We start from the raw sequence: 26,360 nt of genomic DNA, 5'->3' as shown, positions 1-26,360 counted from the left end.
CAATATTAGAGCACTTCCTTACAAAGGGTTTGGGTTCCATCTGACACCCCACACTATTTATAAAAAAAAAAATCTCTACCATGCCCGCATGCACTCTTTCCTGGAGCTTCCCTTCAAGCCTTCTAGCCTTCTCCCTCACATCTGCCATAGGGTATTCTGCCTTGGCAGGGACCAGGTCCACCCCACCTACCCCCTGCCCCCAACCCAGGCCTGTCCTGCCCATTGTATGCTGGCACCTCAAGGAAGCACAGAGCTCCCTCAGGAGTCACTGGACGGTGAGTCTCCACTGGAACTTCCAGGAGGCACTCGGGGTTAGATGCTTCTCTGGACACTGACCTCCATGAAAACCTTTCCTAGATATAGCTCTACCTGGTCTAGGAGATGAGAATACACTGTGGCCACAAGACCAAACTCATCAAGTAAGTGCCTTAAAGACAGGGCTGTGTGTGTCATCCTCTCTGGGAGCCATACTCCTCCCCCCCAGGAGCACCAGGGTGAGGACCCCATGGGCATGACCAGACAAGCACTGACCTGTTCTGCCACCTCTCTGCTCATGGCAAGTGCCAGCTGCAGCTGCAGCTCCTCTTCTCCACTTGTCTGTGGCCGGGCCTGCTCCAGCTCTGAAGACACTCGTGGGGAAGTAGCTGTTGGGTAGGGGGGCAAGTCACCACATGAAAAGACAAGTCTGTCCACCTCATCCTAACACAAGACAATATTCCATTCTCATCTCAAACCCACCTGGCCCAGGAAAAGCTACAAGCATTTCAGATAGAATCTAGCTACAAGTATTTCAGAATTAAAATCAAGTGCCAGTCAAACACGGCTGCATGCCCACAGAAGACACATGAAACCTTGGTTGTAGGTCATGCCTCAGGAGGATCAAATCTCAGTCTTCACAGCAGATCTCTGCTCCAGAGAAGTGAACCAAATAAAACAGAGACCTGAGACAAGAGTTCTGGAACAGCCTTCAATCGTGTAAAAGAGCCCAGGGACCAACAGCTCCAATCAAAACACCATATGGAAAGCATGCTTAAGATAATGGAGCCCACACCGTTCTGTATAGACCTTGAGTGCTTGTGTAATACTGTTCACAGGTATGTTTTGTTCAAGTAGCTAGCTAGTTAACACTGACTCCTGTAAGACTATTTTTATTGAAGGGGTGAGGTGGTGGAGTCTAGATGAGATAACAGACTCCAAACCACGAAGTCTACATTCATACTAACCCAAGGATTTTCACATCAGCAGTGAAATACAACAGGATTAGATGTACCTGAGTATGAGAGAGCATGAGCCTAAATGCGTACCCTCTGCAGAGAATACTACTCTGCACACTGTGCTCCTCCTCTGCACACTGCACACCCTTCCGACTTCCATAAAATCTGCAGATGGAGGCCTACCTACTGCATCTGATGGTTCCTGGCTTAGCTCTTCTCTGGGTTTCTGTGTAGCTCAGCACACTCTCCTCTTCTGCTTGCCAACTATATAGCTTCTGCACTGAGACCCACAGAGTAGTCTGTCCTCACCCTCAGGCCAATAACCATTTATTCAGTGAATGGCTACATGTATGGATGGATAGGTGGGTTGGTACACAGAAAGATGAACAAGTCAATTTCATAGTTTGGGGCAACTGTCTTAAATGTTCTAATCTGTACTAATAACTTTCTTCTTGCAGCTAAGGTTGTTACAGAGAAACCCTGTCTCAAAGAAAACCAAAATAAATAGTTCCCTTCTTTCACACACTCTAGCAAAGGTAACTATTGAGACTGCTGACCGCAGCATTGCTTCTGCATGTTTAGCCTGAACTTGGTTCCGAGGAGTTGCCTCTTGGCAGAAGTTAAGAGGTCAGAAATAACTCCTGACAAAGATGGTTTCTAGATGGTCAGCCAGGACCAGGCCACAGCAGATAGAAGACTTAATTTGGAATCTTTTATTGCGGTGGTGGTGTTGCTGGTGCTGTAAGCAAACAATTGGCTCACATCTCCTGTCTTGAGTAGGCAAAACAAAAGTTGTAATGACAAAGTCCTTCCTAATCCCATCCTAACACATTATCCCAATTATACTTTTCACAGGATCTCTTTAGAAATACAAGTGTATGGTAATGAAACAACTCCAAATCCATTTTCATGATTAGATTTAATAATATACTTTTTTAAAGTACACTTTTGGTTGATTTGTTTCCAACTTCACTAGTATCAACCAATCAGAACACTCAGGTCTCTACTGCCCAACCCAGCCTGGAGGGAACAACCGCAGTGAGACAGAGAGGAGAGCTCTCTGCAGGGCAGACCTGGGGGATTCCTGCCCACTTGGTGTGGCTAGAACAGGAGCCTACTGTGAAGTGGGAGGGGGAGGGGTCACAAACCCTGCTGAGATCAGAGACAGCACTGACATCCTGTTTACAACCAAATGGGAATCCGGAGGAATAAACACACGAAGGACACATTGGCATGGAGTGTTCAGAAAATGAGCCTTATCCTGCACCATCAAGTCACAGGAGATCCACCGGGACAGGAAAAATGGTTGGGGTTCCAGGCAGACTTGCTGTACGCAGCAAAGAGGCATCTCAGGTTTTCAGGACTGCTGGACACAACTTTGAGGCCAGACTGGCTTCAAATGCAAACAGAACATACTACTGTGACCACTACCAAGGCAGTGAGAATGATGCAAAGACAGCACTACAGATACGCCTTTCGACATCAGTGTGGAACGCCAAGACAGGGGGTATTAAAGGATACTGTGGCTTCATAAATGGATGCACAGCTCTCAGTTCCACAGGTGCAGAAGTCACAGCCACCATCCATCTGCACAATCAGCTGAGTATGCACAGCAAGCCTTGGCTTACTTAGAGAAACGATGCTAGCGGAGACACTCTGGCCTCGTGATGGCATCTCAACCCCACAAAGAGACTTTTGTGCCCAGGCGCATGACAGGGAACACAGATGTTCCTGTGAGCCAGGCCTGAATGGACCCTTCTGACCAACTAACCTGGCCCTACTCTGAGCATCTGAAGGCTCACAACTTACAGAGACTCAAAGAAAAGTAGACACTCCCCTCAAAGTCTGTCCCTGAGAATTAGGACATGGGCTCAGTGAACTCAAGAATGCTTGCTGAGCACACACAAGGATCTGAGTTCAAGTCCTCATGATTCGCATCCAGAGATGGTACAGTTGTACTCTCAGGTAAACCCAACACTGGAGGTGGGGAGGCAAAGGAGACAGGATCACTGACTTGCTGGCTGCCAGCATAGTTTCAGACTCAATGAGACACCTGTCTCGAGAGGATAAAGTGGAGAGTGATAGACAGCAGAACACTCAAAGGTTCTTTTCTGGCCTCTGAAAATTGGTCCCCACAGGAAGCCATGGAATTCTTCCTAACTTGAGCAGACCAGGGTGCCCCAACTTAAGCTCCAGATGAAGCCAGCTATGGTGATATACCTGTACTCTGGGAATCCAAGACCTGCAATGGCTACATCTTAAGTTAGACGCCAGTCTGGGCTGCTGGAGACCCAAAAACAAAAACGAGTAGATGAAGTGCTGCATAGTACCACATGCCTATAATCTCAACACTGGGAGCAGTGGGGTGGTAGGGAGGGTACGGTGATAGGCAGGAAGAACAGCTGAAGGGTAGCCTTGACTACGCTTCAGTTACAGGTCAGTATGGCCTGTTCTGTTTCAACACAACAAAAACAAAACAAGGCATGTGCTCATGAACAGTTAGTCCATAATTCTCTATTATCCGTATAGTACACAATGCTGTGATGGAATTCAGGTCTGTTCACATGGTCAGGCTGGCTGTCCTTGGTGGATGTGGACCCTGATCTTCAGTTCTGTTCAAAGACCTGTTTGCTGCCAGTCATGATAGAGTTTCACAAAATGCCCTCAGGTACAGCCTCCTGTCGTCACTGAAAATGGCTGAATTAGCCTGGTGGGAAGAGTGACTAAAACAGGAGGAATCTTTTCTTGTTTTGTTTTGAGACAGGCCTCTCTATGTAGTCTTGGCTGTCCCAGAACTCAGAGAGATCCACCTGTGCCTGCTTCTGCCTCGCAAGTACTAGAATCAAAGGTGTATACTACCATTCCAGCTTAAAATAGGAATCCTTAGGCAGACAAAGTCAGTCTTGTCTCTACAGCTTTGACATCTGTGAATACCAACCTTATACTGAAAATCCTTTGAGGGGAAAGATGTACAGACTTCCGTGTCATTGTTCCCTGGTGGATACACTAAAACAATGCTTTCCCGGCATTCTCACTGACACAAGTATCACAAGCATGACTGTCAACTGATAAACAACTACTGCAAGCAAATCTTCAAGTGATTCTGGATTCAATCCTAAAGACAACCAGGCACAGCTGGGTGGTGGCAGTGCATGCCTTTAATCCCGGGAGAGGCAGGCAGATCTCTGTGAGTTCGAGGCCAGCTTGGTCTACAAGAGCTAGTTCTAGGACAGGCTCCAAAGCTACAGAGAAACGCTGTATTGAAAAACCAGAAAAAAATAAAAAATTAAAAAAAAGAATAACCAGGCACAACTATGATGTGTACAGCTGTTAAAATACTTACAGGCTTGTGTGGGAACCCAGAGAAATGCTTCTGTTAAGATATCATGAGATAGAAGCTGCCATGAAGTTGCATATATAGAATGATTTGAAGAGACTTAAATGTTCGGGAAAAATTCAGGAAGAGTACAACAACAAAGCAACAGCTACCTACCAGCAGCAGGGCTGCAGACACTCTTGTCTTCATTCTGAAACTATCAGAAAAAGACACATACCACTTGTATAATGAAAACTGAGCAGAATGACTTACCTGGGCCCACATCACACCTACTAGTTACTACAGGAGAGGAGAGCCCATGGGAAGAAGATGGCCCGAAAGGAGAGTCACCACCTGCTGTCTCTAACTCTCCAAATGGCCTTCACACAGGCCATCAGGGGAAGAAATATACGGCCAAGTGAAGTGAGACATGAAATCCAGCCCAGAGCTGCTTTGTAGCCTGGCAGCATCCATACACACAACCGACAGGGTTTCTGTCTTGAGGTGTGGTCAATTATGGGCCAGGCTTTGGGACAATTGGGGACATTTAAAAGTTCCTGGACATGGGTTCGGTTTGGTAGGGAGCTTACCTGGCGTGTAGTAAACTCACAGTTTGAACCCTGGCACCACAAAAACTAGGCGCATGACTGTAACTCTACCACTTGAGTAGAGGCAGGAGGATCAGAAGTTCAGGTTACCCTCGACTACACACTCAGTTTGAGGCCTGTCTGAGCTACATGAGACCCTGTTTATAAAGGGGTAGGGGTTGGGGACTAAAGAAATAGTGCAGCAGTTAAAAACACAGGCAGCTCTTCCAGGACCCAGGTTTGATTCCCAACACCCATGTGAAGACTCACAACCAACTATATATAACTCCATTTCTAGGGGATCTGATGCCTCTTCTAACCTATGCTGACACCAGTCATGAATGTGGTGCATATACATATACTCAGATATACACATACGTGTATAAAATATTTAAAGCACACACATTTTTTAAAAAGATCATGCTCATTCAGACAGCTCTAACTAAAATCACCCAATGTGTCATGTCCCACCTCCAAGAAGTAGGACCTGTAGAGTTGGGAGGAAGAGGGGACTTGGTAGAAGGGAACATAAGAGGATATGGGGGAACTCTGACAGAAAGAGAGTGTGTGTGATTACAAAACAGATGGAAAACGACTGTGGAAGTGGGTGTGGACAGCTCAGGTTAGCTAATGGGAGCTTGGCCCATGCACCGATTACTGCTTTCACTGTACACATGTGGGTTATAGGGACCACAAGTCCTGCCCTTCCTGAGACTCAGAGGAAGAAGCTGCTGAGACCCTACTGTGTCTGTCCAGAGGCCACAATACCTGCAGCACTGAAAAAGAAGAACACTGGGCTTTTGAGGCCCACAAGAAATACAAGAGAGCACTGGGATTTAAGATACAACATAGTGACCTACCCTGTTCATGAATAATCCCTGAAGAATGAAGATGAACTATTTTGGAAGTTTTTTGATGAACTTTGAAAAGCAGAATAAGTATTTATAACTTACTACTGAAACAAAAAGGAAAGGGAAAACTATGTTAAAATCAAAGTTTTTGCACAGCCATTTTAAAAGCTGGGAAAAGCCATTTTAAAAAAACAGGGAGAAGAGAGAAAAGAAAAGCAACACAAGTCACACTGCTTTGATGGAGGAAGGTCATTGGTTAAAATAAAAGAAGCTGCTTGGCTCTCATTGGTTAGGAGATAGGTGGGAGGAGTAAACAGAACAGAATGCCGGGAGGAAGAGGAAGTGAGGTCAGACTCCGCAGCTCTCCTCTCCAGAGCAGACGCAAGAGAGACGCCATGCTACCTGCTCCAGGGAAGACGCACGCTATGAAGCTCCAACCCAGGATGGACTTAGGCTAGAATCCTCCCGGTAAGCGCACCTAGGGGCGCTACACAGATGATTAGAAATGGGCTAAATTAATATGTGACAATTAGCCAGTAAGGGCTAGAGCTAAGGGCCAAGCAGTGTTTAAATGAATACAGTGTCTGTGTAATTATTTCGGGGCATAAGCTAGCCGGGCAGGGCAGGCGGCTGGGGTGTTTGGGGACGCAGCCCCGCTGCCGCCCCATATTACTACACTGCTTCATAACTCAACCTTTGTGAGTTTGGGTTTTATTTGAGACAGGGTCTCATGTAGCTCAGGATGACCTCTACCTAACTATGTGGCCAAAAATGGCCTTGAACCCCTGATCTTCCTGCCCCTAATATCCCAATTAAAACCAAAAAACAACTAAGGTCTACTTACATTCATGAAGTATCTGACTGAATGGATCTGACCAGGCTCCTTAACCACCTGACTTACATACACCCCCACACCCCCACATCCAAAATCTGCTGTGGGGAAAACTCAATGGCCATACTGACCTCAAAAGACTGTGGACTCCCTTTGCACTCCTGCTAGGCCACCAGAGAGTGAAAAGGCAATCTGCAATTTGCCAGGGTTGGTAGAACTGTGTGGTGACAGCCATAGGCAGCTATAGAATGTCATTCTTACTGGGTGGTGCAGAGTCTGGGGCAGCTACTCCCAATCCCTGCCCGCACAGGCACAGTAAGCACCTGGCTTTCTTTTTACCTCCTTTGGATCCTTGTTCAGAAACCAAAGAGAAATTGCCCAATTTGATGTCAGAGGCTAGGCTATTCAAAGGGAAATTTGGATCCATCTCTAGAACTGTGTAAAACATGTCTCGCTTATTTTCCCTTTGTCCCACTGCCTTCTAGAATCTAGCTAATCCTGTGGCATTGCATGTGTTTTGTAAGCCAACTCAAATCCTCTGTGAAACAAGCCCAGCAAAGACATGAAAAGGACATAATCACCTGGTAAGCCTGCCAAGGTATAGGAGGGCAGTCTGCACAGATCGCTGAAGCTCAAGAAACCCTGACATTTCCTTGGAACTTCCCTAGGAAATCACAATTGGGGTGCTAAAGGCCTCTTCTAGACAGGAGGGGTTCTTGTCATTCTGAGATGAGAAGTAACAGCACCCAGCCAGGACAAAGCCCACCATCAACACTACAAAGTACTCTAAGGCAGCAACCTCCTCATCTGCTTTCCTCTCGTTCCTCCCTTCCTTCCTTTTAAAGAACAGGAACTCTGGTAGTTCAACTTTCCTCAAGAAACCAAGCACCAACGAACTGTTTCCTGGCTTTTATTGGGATTCAGCAGCAGCTCTGGCTCCAGAGGCTGATTCAGGCGATCAGCAAAGTAACCCGTGACACCAATGGACTGGGCACCAGAACAAGCAGGAGAGACAGGAGGCAGGAGGAACACTGGCTAACCTTAAGCTGACACTATCAGATCAGATGACAGCCATCTTCCTTCTCCAGGCCTTGGCCTTCAATAAAGAAAAAATTCTTTCTTCCATGCCCCTCGGCCACCCCACTGATGCAGATTCTCATCACTCCCCAACAACCTGCTCAATTTCTTCACAGCTGTAGCTTGGCAAGTCCCACAATACACAGTGATCAGGGCCTCAGGTAGGCCACAAGCGGGCTTCTCACATCTGCACTCCAAACCAAGATGGCTGTCACCTCTATGACCTAGAGCAAATTCCAACCTTCTGAGCCTGAGAGACTCCTCTGGACTACTTGGCTTCTGTTGACATCACAGCAGTCTTGAGCACCAACTGCATACCTGGGCAGATGAAGGTGGTCAACAGAGACGGGCAGAGGCCCAGCCTTTCTATGAATATGAGCATCAAGGAAAGCTAGCAGTGCACAGGTAGAAGCACTAGCTCGGACAGAACCAACTGCCTCTCCATCCAGTAATCCACCCGCTCTTGCACTGCACTCTGACGAGCAATCCCTAGACTGCTATACCCATAATCCTAGTCCTTGCTTCCTAGATACTGAGTTCTGAGGCCTCAAAGCTGGGCTTGTCTCCTTTCTACCTCAGTGTGATTCAGGCCTCCAATTGGTCTTCTTGGCTCATCTCTACCAGTTCCAGCATCTCCAGCCTAATAAAGCAGAAATGTTCCTGAAAGGATCTGCCTACCTACCTCCAGCCAGCAGAATTCTCCCAACCCTTTTCAAGTGTCTCGGGTTAGGGGCCCGACCACTAATCCCTTCCTCATTGTGCAAAAGCTAAAAGCCTTTTTTCATACAGATGCCAGTCCACTGGGCTAAATAAGTATGTGACCTACGACAAGGTCAGCACAGTGACAGTATTAAGAATTTCTTAATTAAGAGTTAGGAAGGCCCTGTCCTACAATCCCTCCAGGTCAACTCATTTTGCTCCATCCAGACTCTCCTAGGACCTCTCAAGAATGTCAAAGGTCAGGGATGATCAGAAAAGATCCTGCAAGGAATCAGTACTTATGGGACCCAGAACCAGAGTTTATGAATATGAAGGGTGGGTGGAAATAAAGAGGTTGAGGTCAAGGAAATCAAACAGAAGCTAGCACTGAACACAAGTCATAGATGAGATACAGAACAGAACTTGACAGATTTCTAAGGTCTTATCTACAAAACTGATGACAGTGAGTAGAAGGGGAATCAAAGACAACAGGCTTGTGAAAGAAAGCTAACCTCAAGCACCATCGTGCTACCTACCGTGGATCAGCACAGCTGTGCAGGGCAGGGTCTAAGGCCCTACGTGCAACCCCTCACAAACACTCACCTGAGTCCCAGTCTAGGGCAGAGGAAAAGGAGAGGAAGCTCCATGGAGCTCTAGGAGGACCTGCCAGAACAGATCCTAAGTGAGTGATGGCAAAGAAATGAGTATGCAACTTCCATGTCATTGGGAACCTCCTCCAAACAAGTTTCTGACCTTGGCATCAGTTACTGTGCAAAGCTGGTCCTCCTTGCTTCTTCAAATGTCAGAAAAGGCCACCACCCCATACAAACTCTTAGAAGACAGGAAACAATGGAAAATATTCCAGAACTAAATATAGTGATCACACAAATACCCAAGTTAAATAAGCTGTAATATTAATGAGGCATGAATGAACAGGAACTGTCTCCAGGGCTGAATAGAGGCTAGCCACCTTATCAGGGACATTGCACAAAGGCTTGCTGTTGGTGCCCCTTGGGCAAGAGTAGAAGAGAAAGCTTTCTTCTCAAGAGGGGAACCCATTTATGACCAAAGAGAGATTAGACTGAGAGCATTTTCTTGTGATCAACAGTGAAAATCTGTTTCAGTTTAACCTGCAACAGTGTAGCTCTGACCAGGATGCATTATTAATTAGGCAAAAGAGAAGCCCCATTTTTAGTTACCCATTCAATTCAGTCTCTTCAAACACAGTGACCTAGAATTGACAGTACAGCTAACTCTCTGTTTATTGTGGCAATGGGGATTTCAGCAATGATAACAGTCCACTGGAAAGCAAAAATAACCCCACTAGATGCTCTACAAGGTGTCTACTTCTACACTGGGAATGAGGGCTTCCAGTGGTCACTGAGGGTCAGCTACTAGCTTTCAGAAACTGAAAGCACACATTTCTATCTCAAAAAGTCAAGCCCCTAGGTCTACTGCCACCAGTGTCCTGGCAGGCAGCAGACCACCCTCTGTAGAACAAGGGACATGGGGAAGATAGGGCCATTGCCCATGCCTACCCACTAAGCAGCTCCCCTTCAAGCAAGTGGAATATGACTGTGAGTAGGGGAGGACAGGGCAGCAAGCTCCAGGAAAGAGAGGCAGAAAGGAGTCCAGGCACTAGACGCTAGACAGGAGGTCCAGCAGGAGACAGGTAGAGAGTTGGCTGTACTGGCATGACAAGTCCCACCCTCAGCAAGCTGCATGGCATTTCTAGGAAGAAAAGCAAACCGCTGTCCCACCTCGGGCTGCGCGGTCACAAGTGAGGCAGGGCTGGGCCCAGTCGCCATTTGGACGGGAGGCTAGCCCCAGGTGCGGCAGGCAGGGGTGGCGCTGGCTCAGTGGCTGCAGCTCCTCACTCTGACCCAGCATGGCCCCTGTGCGGTGCTGGGGGCACAGCGAGGCCTCTGGTGCTGTTGGGCAGGGACACACACACACATACACAAAAAGAGACACACCATTAGAGGCTGTACAGCAGCACACAGGGGACATAGGCCAAGGCCACCCAGAGTCCTGCCTTATCCATGCAGTCAGTCCCCTGTGCTTGGAAGTAATGAAGAGCCTGTTGCCACCTTCTATCCCTGGATTGCAGCTCAGGAGCAAAGTCGAGAAAATAGGAGCATTCAGAGCTAGAGCATCAGAGCCTTAGAAGCCAGGCAGGGTCTATGACTAAGGAGCTCAGGCAGGGCATAAGAAGAACCTGATGAAGCAACCAGGCTCCCACACTCCCATCTTGTTCCTATACCTTGTTCTACCCTGTTCATCAACTAGGGTGGTTCTAGCCACTTTGCATCCTCCACAGGAAGGTTCTTGAGGAAAATAAAACAATTCTCCTCTAACAGGCTGATCTTTTTAAATTTAGTTATTTATTTACTTTGGGATGGAACTTAATCTAGGGAGATTTCAGGAGATTTAAAATTATCTTTGGGTATAAGTGATCTCATAAGTCATCATTACTTAGGGAAAGCAACTCAAACTCAAAAAAAAATACAATAACCATAAATATAACAAGAAAATGCTAACCTGCCAATCTAATAACTTAGAATTCCTAGAGGCAGGAAGCTTGACTTTGATATGCAAATCTCTCAAATAATACATTTCTCAAAATTCTAACAGTGGTCCAAAATCAGACTGAAACCTAATATGCAAAAGCAGGAAGTGCTGGCAAGTAGCAAAACTATTAAGAACGAAAAGTGTTCTGCCAAAGAAGTCATGCACATAACACATACCTGTCACCCAGCACTCTGGAGGTTGCAGAAGGAAGACAGCAAGTTTGCAGTCAGCCTGACTACCTAGGGAAACCCACTCTCAGAAAACAAAAACAAAAAAGGTTCTGTTATGCTGACATTATATACTAATCCCAAAGGTATTGTTTTGGAAGCTGTTTCTGCTGCCAGAAGATAAAGCTTATGCATACAAGGACTACCTGAGCCACCTTTCTCTCGAGTTCAGGGTCCTCAGTGGCCGCCCAGCCCTAAGAACAGAGGATAAACATTGTGCCTTGGTTCACTTCCTGGCAGAGCCCAGGAGTCCAGCTGGATCAGAAACCAAACACCATTTCCTCTCCCTGAAACCTCTTCTGAATGGAGGACAAAGATCCAAAGTGATCCACCACATACAATCAGAACATACATCAGTCCTGTGCAGGGCAGACCCAGCCATGCAACCAAATCAAATTCCAGACTCTTTTCCACATGTGAGGATGTCTTGCTGATGCTGAGCTATGGAGTGTTCCTCTAGGTGAAACAGAGACATCCACCCTCAACACTCTGAATAATGAACCATAATGGTAAACACCAAGCCATTTCAGAGACCTGCAACTCGGTGGAAAGACACTAAGTCTCAGATCCAGAAGCGCAAGCTTGTTTCCTCCTGGCTACCAGGTATTTGGCTCCCTACAGGTCAGGGCAGGAGCAGGACAACTGCTTTGCTGACAGACATTCTTAGACCAAGAAAAACAGTCTGGTGAGGCTGGCCATAGAGCCCACTTTCTCCCAAGAACCTAAGAAGCATGGGCACAACCTTGCCTAAGACCCACAGATCAGCCTGGGGACCAAAAGCCCCTTTGTGACTAACTCAATCTAGATCAAAGAAACTGTCACCTGGGTGATCAGAAGCTGAAAACTGAGGACAGAATGGAACCTTGTGACAGCCACTACCTTCTCAACCCCAGCACCTACACTCAGAACTTGAGCAAAGGTGGGGTACTTTAGTTACTCACAGCCATGGTAGGAGGCCGGTGAGCCCCCAGCCTTGCCATACTCCTGCTCCGAGTAGCTAGTAGAAAGGTTGGGCTGGCTGGAGCCACGGCCGAAGGTAATCTGGTTGCTGCCCACGCCAGTGGCCACCTGAGCCATGCGCTCTTTGGTTTTGAGAGCCTGGACCCTCTCAGTCTTCAATCGCTCCTCATCTTTGAGGAGAGCAACCAGCTGCTTTGATTTCTCTCGCACATTGATACCCTGATCTTTGCCATCACGGTCAATGTACTGGAAGTCCTTCAGAGTCTGAATGGCAAAGATGTTCTCACGGCACTGCTGGGCTACCCGCTCAGAACCAGTTTTGATAAGGTAGTCCAGCAGTGTCAGGGCCTTGTACACATGCCGCCAGTTCTTGCCATGGTCATTAAGTCGCTTCCAAACCATGCTCATGATCTCCGAAAAAGCCACCACATTGTAGGTCAGGTCAGCAATCTCAGTCATCAGAGAGCTAGATGGGCCCCACGGGTCATTGGAGGTGGCTTCCCGAACTTTGATTTCAGCCTCTGAGTAATTGTTCACAATGTTTTTCATCTGCCGTCTGATAGATGAAGTTGTCATTTTTATCTGTTGTCAGAAATGTAAAGCCCTTCAAGAGAAACTTTTCTTTCCCCTGAGTCTGCACTCTAGGAAGAGCTTCAATGTCGTAATGAAGAGGGAACAGAAAGATGTTCAACAGTCATTTCCTCCTCCACATCCTCAGGTCCCAGAAGCTGCAAGCCATGCCCTAGAAAGAAGAAGGAAACACATTGCTCTGATAAGAACACCGGTGATGAGAGCCCCACACAAGCTGTATGAGAAAACACACCCTAGTTCCATGGATGCAATGCATCCATCCTGCTTTCAAAGCTAAATGACACATGCTAAATAACCCTTAAACTCAAGTTTAAACCTTAAACAAACATAGTGACATTGTTCCATCTCTTAAGGCTTTCAGTGGAGTGGTTACTTTGCAGACTATATGTTCACTACCAACCAAAAGCCAAATGTAGAAAACTCAGGGTATTGAGGAAGGTACTGAACTCTGGGCTACACACACCTCACCACTGAGATGCACTGTCATCCAGTCCTGAGAGTTTTTTACATGTGGGGGCAAGAAAGTTTCATTTCAAGAATATCTTAAGACTAAAGTGCCTGTCCATGCCTTTAAAATTGGGTTTTGGTTCACAAGCCCCTAACTGCCTGAAAAATTCTCCTTAAGAACCATTTCTCTGTGACCCTAAGTGCGAATTAGTGAAGTACCGACTGCTCTTCAGAGCAAAGCTAACGACCTACAACACCACTACCTCCCATTACCCACCTACCCCAGCTTTCAGGAGCCAAGCATGCGATCAGGGTCAAGCCTAACCCCTCATCTCAGAGGAGGAGCAGAGACCCAGAGCTAAAGTCACAGGCTCCAACCCACACTCATCTCCTTTCCTCCTCCAGACAAGAAAGAGCTAGAGCAAGGTCCACAACTCCAGCATGAGGCACTGGTCCTAGAATACAGTGACCACAATCTATCCCATTCCCAGTGACTACCCAGCATCTAGCACTGTACCCAACATGGAATAAACAAGTATTCCTATCCTCAAGGTCACAACTAAGCAGGAGATAGTTTCCTCATTAGTGAAATTTAAAAAATAAAAAAAAAATTAAAAAAAACCAAAACCCCCTTTAATCCCAGCATTCAGGAGGCAAAGACAGGTGGATCTCTGAGTTTGAGGTCAGTCTGGTCTATAGGAGCTAGTTCCAGGACAACTAAGGCTGTTAGAAACCTAAACCCAGAAGATTCCCAGGACAACTGAAAACTGAAGGGGAAGCAAGGGCTCTAACTAGCCCTGCTACAGTTGCTCAGTCCCTGTGGCCTGTTGTCTAAGAGATGGTTCTTGCCATTACAGATGTAAAACACGCACTATAGAGTCTTACAGTTGGCTGCCTACTGCAACAGACTAGGACCTTCCTCCCTACACATCCTCATGCAGCCCAGAACCTGGCATCTGCATGGACCTTCCTCTCCCTGGATTTGCTGTGGTGTTTCTGTCAGAGAAACACCTGACATTCCTAGCTTCCTTCTCCAAGACTCAAACAGGCAATGGGAACGTCAAAAATAGGCAAACGAAAAGGAGACACAGAGCATACAGCAACATGGAGAAGAAAACAACTCAAAGCTTCAGGTGCCTTCTCTACTCACTCAAATATGCTGAGGAGTCTGTCTTTGCCTGAGACCACAGCACAGGCTTTTTCTGACAGCCGGCATGTTCTGCCTCTCTACCATCTGGTCAACTCACATGAATCACTAAAATTTATCAGAAGACAGATAAAATCTCTGTGACTATAAAATCAGAGGGACTGTACATTTGATTTAATTAGGTTTTTCACTCACAATGTGAAAAACTGCAAAAGAAGGGATAGTTCTCACAAAAGGAAGAAAGAAACCTCTGATTTTCAATGAGCATTTCTCAGCTTAACCAGCTGTGCCAAAGTCAGTAGTCCTGTTCAGATACACTTAATGTCCGGAACTCTGAGGTGTGCCACTTGATTTGGGACCCAGCAAACATGCCTAGCCTATCTTAGAGACACAGGTTTAATTTCCAGGATCCACATGACAACCCAGGGAACCTGAAGGCCTCTTCCAGTCTCTGTAGGTACCAGACGTGTGTGTGTGTGTGTGCGCGCACGCGCACACATATACATACACCATACATACACACATACACACACACACGGGCAAAACAATAAAAAATAAAAGTAAATCTTTAAGTTAGGTGGCAGCAGCTTACACCTTTAAAACCAGCACTTGGGGAGGCAGAGGCAGGCAGATTTCTGAGCTAGAAGCCAGCTTGGTCTACAAAGTGACTCCCAGGACAGTCAGAGCTGAATAGTGAGACCCTATTTCAAAAAACATTAAGTAACAAATAAATAAATCTTTAAAGAAGTTTCTCAAGCATGTGAAATAACCAGTTATAACCAAACCAAATGGATAAAATTCCAACCCACAGCAAAGTGAACTCACCAGCTGTTCTGGAGAGTCATACCATGAGCAGTACGAACTTCAGGCCTAAGGCTAAAGTTCAGTGGCACAGGTTACTTAACCCACCCTGGGTTCTATCTCTCATTCAAAAAAGAAAGAAATGGGGGCATGGGGATAAATGGGACTGAAGTTACTAAGGAAGCTAAGAAGCAGAGATTTGAGTGTCTGAGACCAGCCTCGGCTACATAATAAGATTTAAACTATTTGAGGAAGGAAAACAAAAAGGGAAAAAAAAAAAACGTTCAGACTATGGGAGTTTTAAAGGCTGCAGCACTATCTTGTAAGTAACGGAAGGGTACGTATACCCTTTTCTACACAGACAGGCAATCTTGTTAAGTCCAAATTGTTCTCAAGATCACAATTCCCCTGCCTCAGCCTCCCAAATTACATATGCTATCACACTTGGCTGATTAATACTTACTTTCTAGCCTGGAACTGAAATATTCAAGCTTTACATGCGAAGCAAGCATCCCCAGCTACCTTGGAAAGTTATCAGTCTTCTTTGGAAAGTAGACAGAAGGACAGGGACAGAGGTGGGGCCAGAGCACTGGAAACCAGATGAACTACCTGGAGATCTCTGACTAGAACTTCAAACTAGTAGAAAACCAAGAATGGTACTAAACGTCTGGAAGCCATGACAAGGCCAGAACCAGAGGCTATCAAAGACAGAAGACACAAGAGAAAACAAGAAGGCATTGCTGTTCTTTATTTTTTAAATACTGAGTCAATATCTAAGAAATTCGCAAAAGCACTTTTTTTTGTTTGTTTCTTGTATGTGTCAAATCAAAGGAAAGCAAATTTTAGAGGCTGAAACAAATGTCACTATTCTTTAAGGAAAGGAGGGCACAAGTCAAGACATCATGTGCATCCCTGGGTCTGCCGTGCCCTGACTGCTCAGCTGCACCGGAAGTATTTTGTACTCTACAGTGGGGCACGCTGTAAGCAAACCTGAGAACACACAAAGGGAAAGCCTGAGTGGGGCCGCAAATAGAAGCCTCGCTTAGAGCCACACTGGACTCTCAGCCCATAATCCCAGGCTGACATCAAGAGAACTTGGTACTCCCCAAGAATGCAGCACAGCCAACAAAAGTGGGGGCTACCTACTCTTGCAAATGGCCTGACAGGAAACAAAATAACCACTAAATCACATCTGTGGAGACTGGGAAGGCGGAGTCTGATGTGTTTGAAAACTAGTCAGAATTCAAGTGACAGTGGGAGTTTAAAAAAAAAAACCCTGAATAAAAACTCCAAGGTTAGAATGATGTATCTGGAAGCAAAAATAATCCCATAAAAACGTGCGTATTTGTGCAGCTGGGTAAGGAAATGTCTTCCAACCTAGAATTGCTTAGCTCTAAGCAGCCCAGCAAGGGACCTGTCAAAAATAGGGGCCGGAGTGATGGCTCAGCAGTTAAGAATGCTAGCTGTTCCAGAGGCCCCAGCACACACAAGGTAGCCCAAAACCACCTGTGTGTAGCTCCAATTCCAGGGACTTACATATCCCCTCTGGCCTCCATGGACACCATACATGTTACACATACATACATGCAGGCAAAACACCCATAACATTAAACAAATAAATAAAAACAGTCCCGAGACCCTCTACCATCAGTTGACACCAAAGCAGCTCTGTGGGTTACTATTACCGAGAACCCATACCTACTGAGAGACACACTTAACACCTTCCTGTCAACACTCCCTCCCCAAACCTAGCAGGCACAGTCATTCCCCAATGACCCTGGCAATCCAGGCACAATCTAATTTCTAGATTGTGAATCCTTGCCTCAGATGAAAATTCAAACTGGGGCTTAGCAGCCTTCTGTGACTTTACACATACTTCATCTCTGTAAAAGCATCTGACAGCCTGTGAAGTGGATATGCCTACATTTCCACCAGTATCATGACAATGTGGTCCACATAGCCTATTTTCCAGAAGTTCCTGGAAACCTATTCAAAACCTTAAAGCAGAAGCTGGGGAGCAGAGGCACACTGAAGGGAAGACAGTGTGCCAATGGCCATGTGAGGTACAGAAACAGGAAAGAGGTGTAACTGGTGATCCTTAATTAACTGGCTATCTCCTGTACAGGCAGTCCATAAGAGGAAAAACCTATGTCTTCTTCAGAGACAAGTACCATGGTGTCCCTACAAGGAGGGTGCTGAGACCACACAGTTCATGTGACGGAGCCAAGCAGGCCCTCCAGAGGACAACAGCCCAGTCAGAACAATATGGACAGTGCCACATTCTTTTCAACAGTGATCATTTTAGTCTGAAGAGAAAGAGCTATTGTGGCTCTGCCTCAGCCAGGCTTGCTTTAACTTAAAGCCTCATAAACTGCTGCTCACACAGAGGAAACAAGTAAAAAAGGGAAAGTTCTTTATTCCTCTCACAACACGAAAAAACAGTGGAATTCAGCCCCAAAGAAATATCCTCTTCCCTAAAAGAACCTACCCACCTTCATTATAGTAATTTCCTTGCTAAAAAGGACAAATGTTACATCCATGGTATGAAGGTGGGCTTCAGGAAACCTTTACATTCCTAACTTTAAAAGGTCCAGCGGGGGGAAAGATATGTCTGGGCTGGTCGATGGTGGGGCAGCGTTCTAAATTTCCCTTCATAGAACCAAAGGGTATCAGTCTACCTACACCAGCACGGAGGGCTGACTGAGCAGGAAGACCCAAGCCCCATGTGGCTCAGCATCATACTTAAGGCAGGCAGGAGGTCCTCCCACAAGAACCAGACAGCATCCCTGAGGATCTAACAAAAAGAGCAGACAGGCACCACACTGCCTCCTGTGACTTCCATGTCTATAACTTTAAAAAAAAACAGAAATCCAAAACAAACATACATGAAGCCTTTTTTTTTCCTCTTCAATAACAGGCTCTGTTTAGCCTTTAGGAAGAGAGATTAGTGGACAGAACTTACACAATCATGAACTGCGTCCAGAGACCTGGCTGGAGTTGTTGCTGTTGATCCAGAGGATATGATGAGCTGTGCCTCCCACTGGAGTAAAGGATAAAACACTCTGACCCCTGCACAAAAGGGCCCCATAAGCAAGCCTCAACAAGAAACAAATTCTTTTATCTCAGGCCTATCTACCTCCCTAGATTCAAGAATAGTTTTGCAAATAACCAAATCATGGGCAGTGTTATTAAAATCATGTAAAAAGGCATGCCAGATGGCGTGATGGAGAGCCAGGAGAAGAAGGTGGGAAACAAGAGACCAAGACTGAAGGCTGCGCTGGCCCAGCAGCTCCAAGAAGGCTAAGGACCAATAGTTCTTGACCCTAAAACAATGGGATTAGACCAGATGCTCTCTGCTAAACCTTTGGCGAGGCAATGGATCTTTCTGTTAGCCTAGAGGCTCCCTGTGGGGCAAAGAGTGGATTTCTGCCTTCTATAAGCACAAAGAGTAGCACTCAAAACCTCACTCCTCCAGGCCAGCCTAGTCTACCAAGTAGATTCCAGGACAGGCAAGGCTACACAGAGAAACCCTATGAGGGGGGAGGAAGAGGGACAGACAGGGAGGCAGGATGGAATTCCTCCAAGAATAGAATCACAAACTCTCCATTTGTAGCATGTTATGGGCCAGGGACAATTACCCAAACCATACACACCTGGACCAGCCTCTTCACCTACAGGTAAGGCTGTAGATGGCCAATATTCATACTTCCACAATTGCCAAGTCAAGATGCTTGAGGAAATGCAGAGCAGCCTGGGAAAGTCTTAAGTTCCCATGCTTTTGTGCTTAATTTAGACCTTGTTGGTGACTGGTTGGTGCTAGTCTTTAGCTGTGGGCATCTCCTGAGGAGCCAGAAGGAGGAAGCAATATGGGTAAGAAGTAGAACTCTCAGCCACATGTCACAGTGGCTTCTGGCTCTTTAGTGATTTCACACCTTTCCCAAAGGTAGTGGGTGTCTGCCCAATTAAGGAAAAGGAGTGCTTGGCTCCCTGCAATCCTGAAACTAGTACTTCTTGGGGTCAGCTTAGCCTCTGCCCAGAATGCTGTGAGGAAGGGATAGATTCCTGTGGGTACCAAGGGAGTTACTTCTACAGGCTGCTGGCACTGGTGCCTGGCATCCCAAGCCTGCAGTTGGCTATGTGCCCCACTTCAGCAGTACTTTGAGCAAGAGGCAGAGATAGGGCGGGGACTCTCCTTACCAAGCTTAAATGACCTAAAGAAACCATTCAAAACAAGCGCTCTGGGGGATGTCAGGTCTGCAGGTGGCTCTTCTGGTGCTACCTGTAACACTCCCTCTTCTTCCAGCCCTTTCCTCAATCACTAAACAATACCTGTCATCCAGAGAAGCCTCCCTGCTAGGCAGGCTCCATTAACTGTTTCCTCAACCATCTTCATCCTTTTCAGTTACCACTGGTCTCACTCCCTATCATTTAAATGTTAGCTCCCTCAAAAAACCAAAAGGCATTCTGTAGGCCCCTCTTCAACTTGACATCCCCCTACACACACACACACACACACACACACACACACTAACCCTCTCTTTGGTTTTGAGACAGGGTTTCTCTGTAACCCTGGTTGTCCTGGAATTCAATTTGTAGGCCAAGTTGGCCTCAAACTCGAGATCTGCCTGACTCAAGGTATGCACCACAGACTCAGCATCACTTGCCATTGTCTTGTTCCCAGACTGCTGACCCTATCATCCCCTCCTCTAACCACAGTGATGACAGAGCCCCACCTGTCTCTACAACACTGTCTCTCAGTGCCTTCTAGTACAACACCTGGTACCTCAATCTCAGTTAGTGACCAACAAAGACGCCAAAAGAAAGTCTAGAGTCTACAGTACTCTGCAGACTCGGGTACCCCGAGTTGGCACTGACACAGTGCTCCCACCTTCTGCTTCTCCCTCACTCAGTTTGGCCCTCTGAACTGCTGTGATGCCCAAAGTCAAACACCTGCTACACCCTGTCTCAGGATCTGGACCTGGAGTCACTCTGTACCTTCCTAGCCTACACTTGGCAGTCCTGCTGGTCGGTCAGTCTGGGCAACGTGCACTGGCTCAGCCAGACAGTATTTCCTCCCACAATAAAATCTACTTCTTGCTATGTGGCCTAAGGGCAATGAAGTTCCTAGCTTCTCTAGCTAACAAAAGCAATACCAGTTGCTGCTGAATGCAGCTAGCAAATGACAAGTATCCAAAGAACTCTTCCCTCCTGTGGGCCATAGACACATGTGTGTCACAAGGAGGTATTCAGCAGATCCTGAGGGCACTTGGCAGGAGACCTGGAAATTTCTCCCTCGAAGGAAGAGGGAGGCAATCTGGAAATATTTCTTCTCAGACCCAGTCTGGAACACTCTCTTCATCCTGACTGCTCTCTAAAGGGGCAGTCAACAAAACTAGAAGAGTTCTAGAAAGCAGAAGGACTAAGCAGAAGCTATGAGCACTTACTACCCACCCAGGAGCTGTTCCAAGGCACTGCAGGTATCTACCCTTTAATCTTCATAATCCTGTATGAGGGAAATATCTCATCTCCATGAAAAATGGAGAGGAAGTCAACTCATAAAAAGGATAAATAGTGGCTGGAGAGATGGCTCAGAGGTTAAGAGCACTGGCTGCTCTTCCAGAGGTCCTGAGTTCAATTCCCAGCAACCACATGGTGGCTCACAACCATCTATGAGATCTGGTGCCCCCTTCTGGTAGGGAGGCATACATGCAGACAAAACACTGTATACATAATAAATAAGTAGGAAAGGAAAGGAAAAAGGAAAGAAAAGGAAAATAATTAGCCCCAAACTATACTGCCACCAGTGGCAGGACCAGCATAAAATCTCCAATCTCAGGTTTCTGGTCCTCCCTCCCTCCCCACCTCTCTCTTCTAAGACAGCATTCCTCTGTGTAGCCCTGGCTGTCCTAGAACTCTGTAGACCAAATTCTGTAGACCAAGCTGACTTTGAACTCAAGAGATCCACCTGCCTCTGCCTCCCCCACCTCCATGCCTGGCTTTCTAGTCTCATCTTTATGGCTTTAGACAAATCCACCACTCAAGAGTCTTAGAACTAGCTGGGCGGTGGTGGCGCACGCCTTTAATCCCAGCACTCAGGAGGCAGAGGCAGGCGGATCTCTGGGAGTTCGAGGCCAGCCTGGTCTACAAGAGCTAGTTCCGGGACAGGCTCGAAACCCTGTCTCGAAAAACCAAGAAAAAAAAAAGAAAAAAGTCTTAGAACTTTCTCCTGGTTAACTCTCAGCATAGATTGTTGAATATAAAAAGACTGGAGACTGTGTGACTGTTAACCACAACTACTTGCCCTTAGCTCAAAATGCCATAAACTCATAGCCTAGATAAAGATTTATATCAAAACTAATGCCAAGCCATGTCTAGCATGATTAACCACAGACTCACACCAGGGACATCTGTCTGATAAAAATCTTTTCTCATGTATCTGATATAATGATTCTAAGAATAATCTGTATCACATGAAAAAACAATACATGCTGTTAAGCAATCTTTTCTGTATAAAGGATGAGCCTCATGCCTAATAAAGACGCATTCAGATGCAATTCCTTTGAGTCCTGTGTATGTCGTTCCCTGACTCCTTACCCACTTACTCCTGAGACCCTGTTCCGTCAGTTCCAGTGCCCCAGCTGGGCTGGTCCTTAGCACTTTGTCATCTAAACATCACAGAAAAACAGGAAGCTTCCAGATACTGGAAGGTAAACTTCCCTTCCTGGTAGTCTATTGCTGTTCTGATGTGCTGGTGTGCGTGCGTATGTGTCTGTGTCTGTCTAGGCCAAAGGACAACTTTAAGTGTCAGTTCTCTCTCCTTCCACCAACTAGTTCCAAGATTTCAGACTGTCAGAGTTGGGGACAAATCCATCTTACTTGCTTAGCCATCTCATCGGCCCTTAATATTTTTTATTCTTCTAGAGGCAGGGTCTTACTATGTAGAACAGGCTGGCCTCGAACAGAAGAGATCTGCCTCTGCCTTCTGAGTGCTGGAATTAGAGGTTTGTGACATCATACACGATCTGCCTTCCTTACTCTCAAATATCAGCACTGGTAGGCCCAGGAAAGGAGAGAACAAACACCCATGTCTTCTTGCTGCTTTTTCGATTACATAATGTTCTATTTGAACAAGAGATTATGGGCAAACCAGGTGTACTACACAAAGCAAGTGAGCCCTGGGGCACCATGGCACACAAGGGCTGAAGGATAGATCAAAGGAAGACCTGCTTCCCTACCCACTTCTCCACCTTGAAGCAAACAGCTTGGGGTCTGGGTCTTCAGTCCCTTGCTTTACCTACTTACTTTATTATTTGTATGCATGAGTGTACGGGCACACATGCAAGGCACACATGGAGGTCAAAGGACAACTTTTCGGAGTTGTTTCTTTTCTTCTACCATTACATGACCTCCAGATTATCAGGCTTGTTGTGCAGCCTTTACTGGCTGAATTATCTTGATAAATATACTTTTAAAAAAAAAAGAGCTCAGTGGTAGTGGCCTTTAATCTCTGTATATCCAAGGTCAGCCTGATCTACAGAGTGAGTTCCAGGACAACCAGGCTACACAGAGAATCCCTATCTTGGGAGGGAAAGGGTAGGGTATACTTTGTCACTGAGACTAATCTCAAATGTCTGTGCTCAAGCTAGATTCTTCAGTAGTTTGGACTATATATGTGGGCAGCCCCCACCGTGGATGTGTCTAGTCCCTCTTTGGCTTTATTATAACAACAACTATACATGGCATTGCAAACCTAAATAACCGCTAATTTGTGTCCAAACTTCATCCCATCAGTCCATACAAGGTACAGCTCAACCACCTTCAAGCAATTTGTGAGTCTAACATCATGCAGCAGCGGGTGTACACACTCTACTTCTGTCTCTGCTGTCAGCACAGCACTGTAACATACATGTATCTCAAGGCACATCTATGCTGAACCTTATAGAGGCACGTTCCCAGAACTGTTCACCCCTAAGGTCAAAGTGCTTTCTGCACTGTATTTTAAACTACTTTCAGTTGATAGTAAATGACAGACACCTTCCACAGTGGAAGGCAAGGCCACTAAATACAAATGATTTCAGAACATGTAAGATACGCCTTTTTTCTGGGTTGAGGGCAGCATCCCCACACAAGACAAAACACTTAAGTGGGTACTCCAGACAACTGGTGAGCAGACAAGCAGGCAGGGTTTCAAGTACCCCCTTGTGGCCCTGCCCAGGAGAAAGGAGACTGAGCCAAGTCTCATGGAAAAAGAAGGGAGCATTGGCAAGGCATGGAGATGGTGGTGGAGGAAGCCAGCAAACTAGCATGCCACAAAACAGGCCCCCAGCGCCCCCACCAAGCAGGCTAGCCAGTACGGGTTTACCACCTTCAAGACACTTGTCATTTCCTCCCCTAATAGTGCCAATTGCTAACAGTGAGTCTTACCCACATTGGACCCTCTTAGGAATGAAAACCTATTACTGCTTAATATTTGACTTTTGTAAAAGATTTTTTTTATATGTAGACATGTTTGCCTACATGTACATACCTATACCACACATACCTACTGCTCTGAGGTAATCTGAAACTAAAGTTACTGACAGTTCTGTGCTGCCATGTGGATGCTAGGAACTGAAGCCAGGTCGTCTGCAGCACGTACTTTTAACCACCGAGCCATCTCTCTAGCTGTGATTTTCTTTTTTTTTTTTTTTTTTTTTTTTTTTTTTTTTTTTTTGGTTTTTTCGAGACAGGGTTTCTTTGTGGCTTTTTGGAGCCTGTCCTGGAACTAGCTCTGTAGACCAGGCTGGTCTCAAACTCACAGAGATCCGCCTGCCTCTGCCTCCCGAGTGCTGGGATTAAAGGCGTGCGCCACCATCGCCCGGCTTTAGCTGTGATTTTCTTTACTAAATAACTTGCTTTAATATGTCCATTTTGAGTAAATGAAATCAGTTATCATCACTATGGTATGGAAAGGTAGTGTTTTTATTGAGCTATGACTCACACAGCAGAAAACTCACCACCCTAAAGCACAAAACTCAGTTTTGTTTCTAGATTATTTATAATTAGTGCAAGCAACACTACCTAACTTCAGATCATTTTCCTCTTCCTCAAATCTCCTGGATTCACTACTTGTTGTTGCTCTCTGCTCCCTCCAGAGTACCTAGCAACTACAATTTATTTCCTGTCTCTATGTATGTGCTTATTTATGGTTATTTCATAGATATAAATGAAATTAGACAATATATGGCCTTTTATGTCTGTTTTTCTTTTTATTCAGCATTCTATTTTCAAGACTCATGCAGTCAGGTGTGGTAACACATACCTTTAATCTCATCACTTGGGAGACAGAGGCAGAAGGATCTCTGTGAATTCAAGGCCAGCCTGGTCTATACCACAAGTTCCAGGACAGTCAAGACTACAGATACCTCATCCCCCAAAAAGTGAAGACTCATCCATGCTGCATCAGTTAACCATTCTATTTTATGACTTAATGACTCGCTGTTACACGGATGTACCACATTTTGTTTATCTATTCACCAGCTGATCAACCTTTGGGGCTACTGTCAACAATGCTGCTATGAACATCTACCCATATTTTCTCCCTTCTGGATATACTATAAAGGGTAGCACTGCTTAGACCCTATATTTACTATTTACCTCTGAGGAACCCAAGTACGGGTGTATTTTTAAGATAAAGAACTATTAAAACTACCACTGAACTGCGTAACACTGAAAGTATTTTAGGAAATACTGCCAAAGACAACGGTACTAAGCTGGGTTTGTTTGGTTTAGTCAGAATGGTATTTCTGAAATTTTCATCAGGGAGTATAGAGAGAGGCCAAGTGGGAAGAATGAAGACAGGAGGACACCACTTGACTGCCACAATGAGAAGAGCTGGGTGGGGCAAGAAGTGAGAAAAGGCAGGGAAGCCATCAAAATGGTGGGGAAAGACTTCCAATAAACCATACGTGGTAAGGTCCAAGGCTCCTAACAGCAAATAAAGATGAAGAGGCCTCGGAGGAAGCAGAAGCATAGTTTCTACATCACTCACTAGGAATGACAGGCCTGAAAACAGAGATAGCAAGCGGCAATTGGTACTAGGAGAGGCAAGGGAGGAGCCTGGGGGCTAACATGTTCACCTGAGAGGAACAAGGCAGGACAAAGAGAGAGAAAGGCACCAGGATACAGGGGGCAGAGGGACACACTTTGTTTACACACAGCAAGACGTGGAGAAGATCTGCCTTCTACTAAGGACCCCCAAGAACAGTGCAGGTGCTCTGTACACATGCAACTGCACATCATCCCACAGCAGCACTGACAGCCCCAATGCTACCAGGGATTCCCTGCCTGGCATCTACCACCTGGCTAAGCTAAGGCCTCAGCCAAATATCCAGGAACTTGCCTAGACTTCCAGCACTGTCTGCACCCTCCCTCTTTCCTCCTGCAACTCCAGAACTGAGACTGTTAGGGGACAATCTCCACACTGATTCAAACCAAGCCTGGCCAAGTGCCTGGTATACATCTACTACAAGAATGGGTGACACCTCACGGTCATGGATCCAGTCTACCTACTCACATTCTTCCCATCCTCCCTACTATGAGCTCACTAACCCTTCATACCCTCACCAAATTTCCAAAGCAAGGCCCATTAAGAGCTCACCCTGAGTATAAAACGTGCCTATCAAGAACAAAAACAAAAAACTGGTTGTCTGTACATCACTCAGGAGGTTTATGTAGTAATGTCATGAGTGTAAGGCCAGTATGATCTACATAGTAAACTCCAGGCCAATTTAGACTCATATCTTGTCTCAAAAACAAAACAAAAAAGCCTATCATGATATACAGATATTGTTACAGCTTTAAAACAACTCAAGATTACTATCTACCCACCATTAGTCACCACCAGGAAATTAATTTATAAAATGGGACCAGTCCTCAAGCATCAGTAAAGTTAGGGCTTGGGAGTTAGGGAGGGAAAGGCTAACAGTACTTGCTTCTGTTACAGGAATCCCCAGTACCCTGAAGGGTTCTGATTGGCCTCTTCTATCCCTTCACCATACC

At 46.0% G+C, this 26,360-nt stretch overlaps 1 protein-coding gene across 4 annotated transcripts in view; it reads right to left on the bottom strand.

The window, feature by feature from the left end:
• Epn2 (epsin 2) overlaps positions 1 to 26,360 on the bottom strand; it is a 66,073-nt gene that overhangs the window by 18,877 nt on the left and 20,836 nt on the right. For 2 of the 4 annotated variants that reach the window (XM_075992272.1, XM_075992273.1), the window contains exons 2-4: positions 12,316 to 13,076; positions 10,337 to 10,507; positions 532 to 644 (exon numbers count right to left, since the gene is read on the bottom strand). In XM_075992272.1, the coding sequence (XP_075848387.1) occupies positions 532 to 644; positions 10,337 to 10,507; positions 12,316 to 12,910 (879 nt within the window). In that variant the 5' untranslated portion in view covers positions 12,911 to 13,076. The remainder of the gene's footprint in view (positions 1 to 531; positions 645 to 10,336; positions 10,508 to 12,315; positions 13,077 to 26,360) is intronic. The other 2 variants (XM_075992275.1, XM_075992274.1) reach the window with 1 other exon arrangement.

This window comes from Microtus pennsylvanicus, chromosome 11 (assembly GCF_037038515.1).
Source record: "Microtus pennsylvanicus isolate mMicPen1 chromosome 11, mMicPen1.hap1, whole genome shotgun sequence".
Lineage (NCBI taxonomy): Eukaryota > Metazoa > Chordata > Mammalia > Rodentia > Cricetidae > Microtus > Microtus pennsylvanicus.
This window is presented reverse-complemented; position numbering and strand designations above follow the sequence as displayed.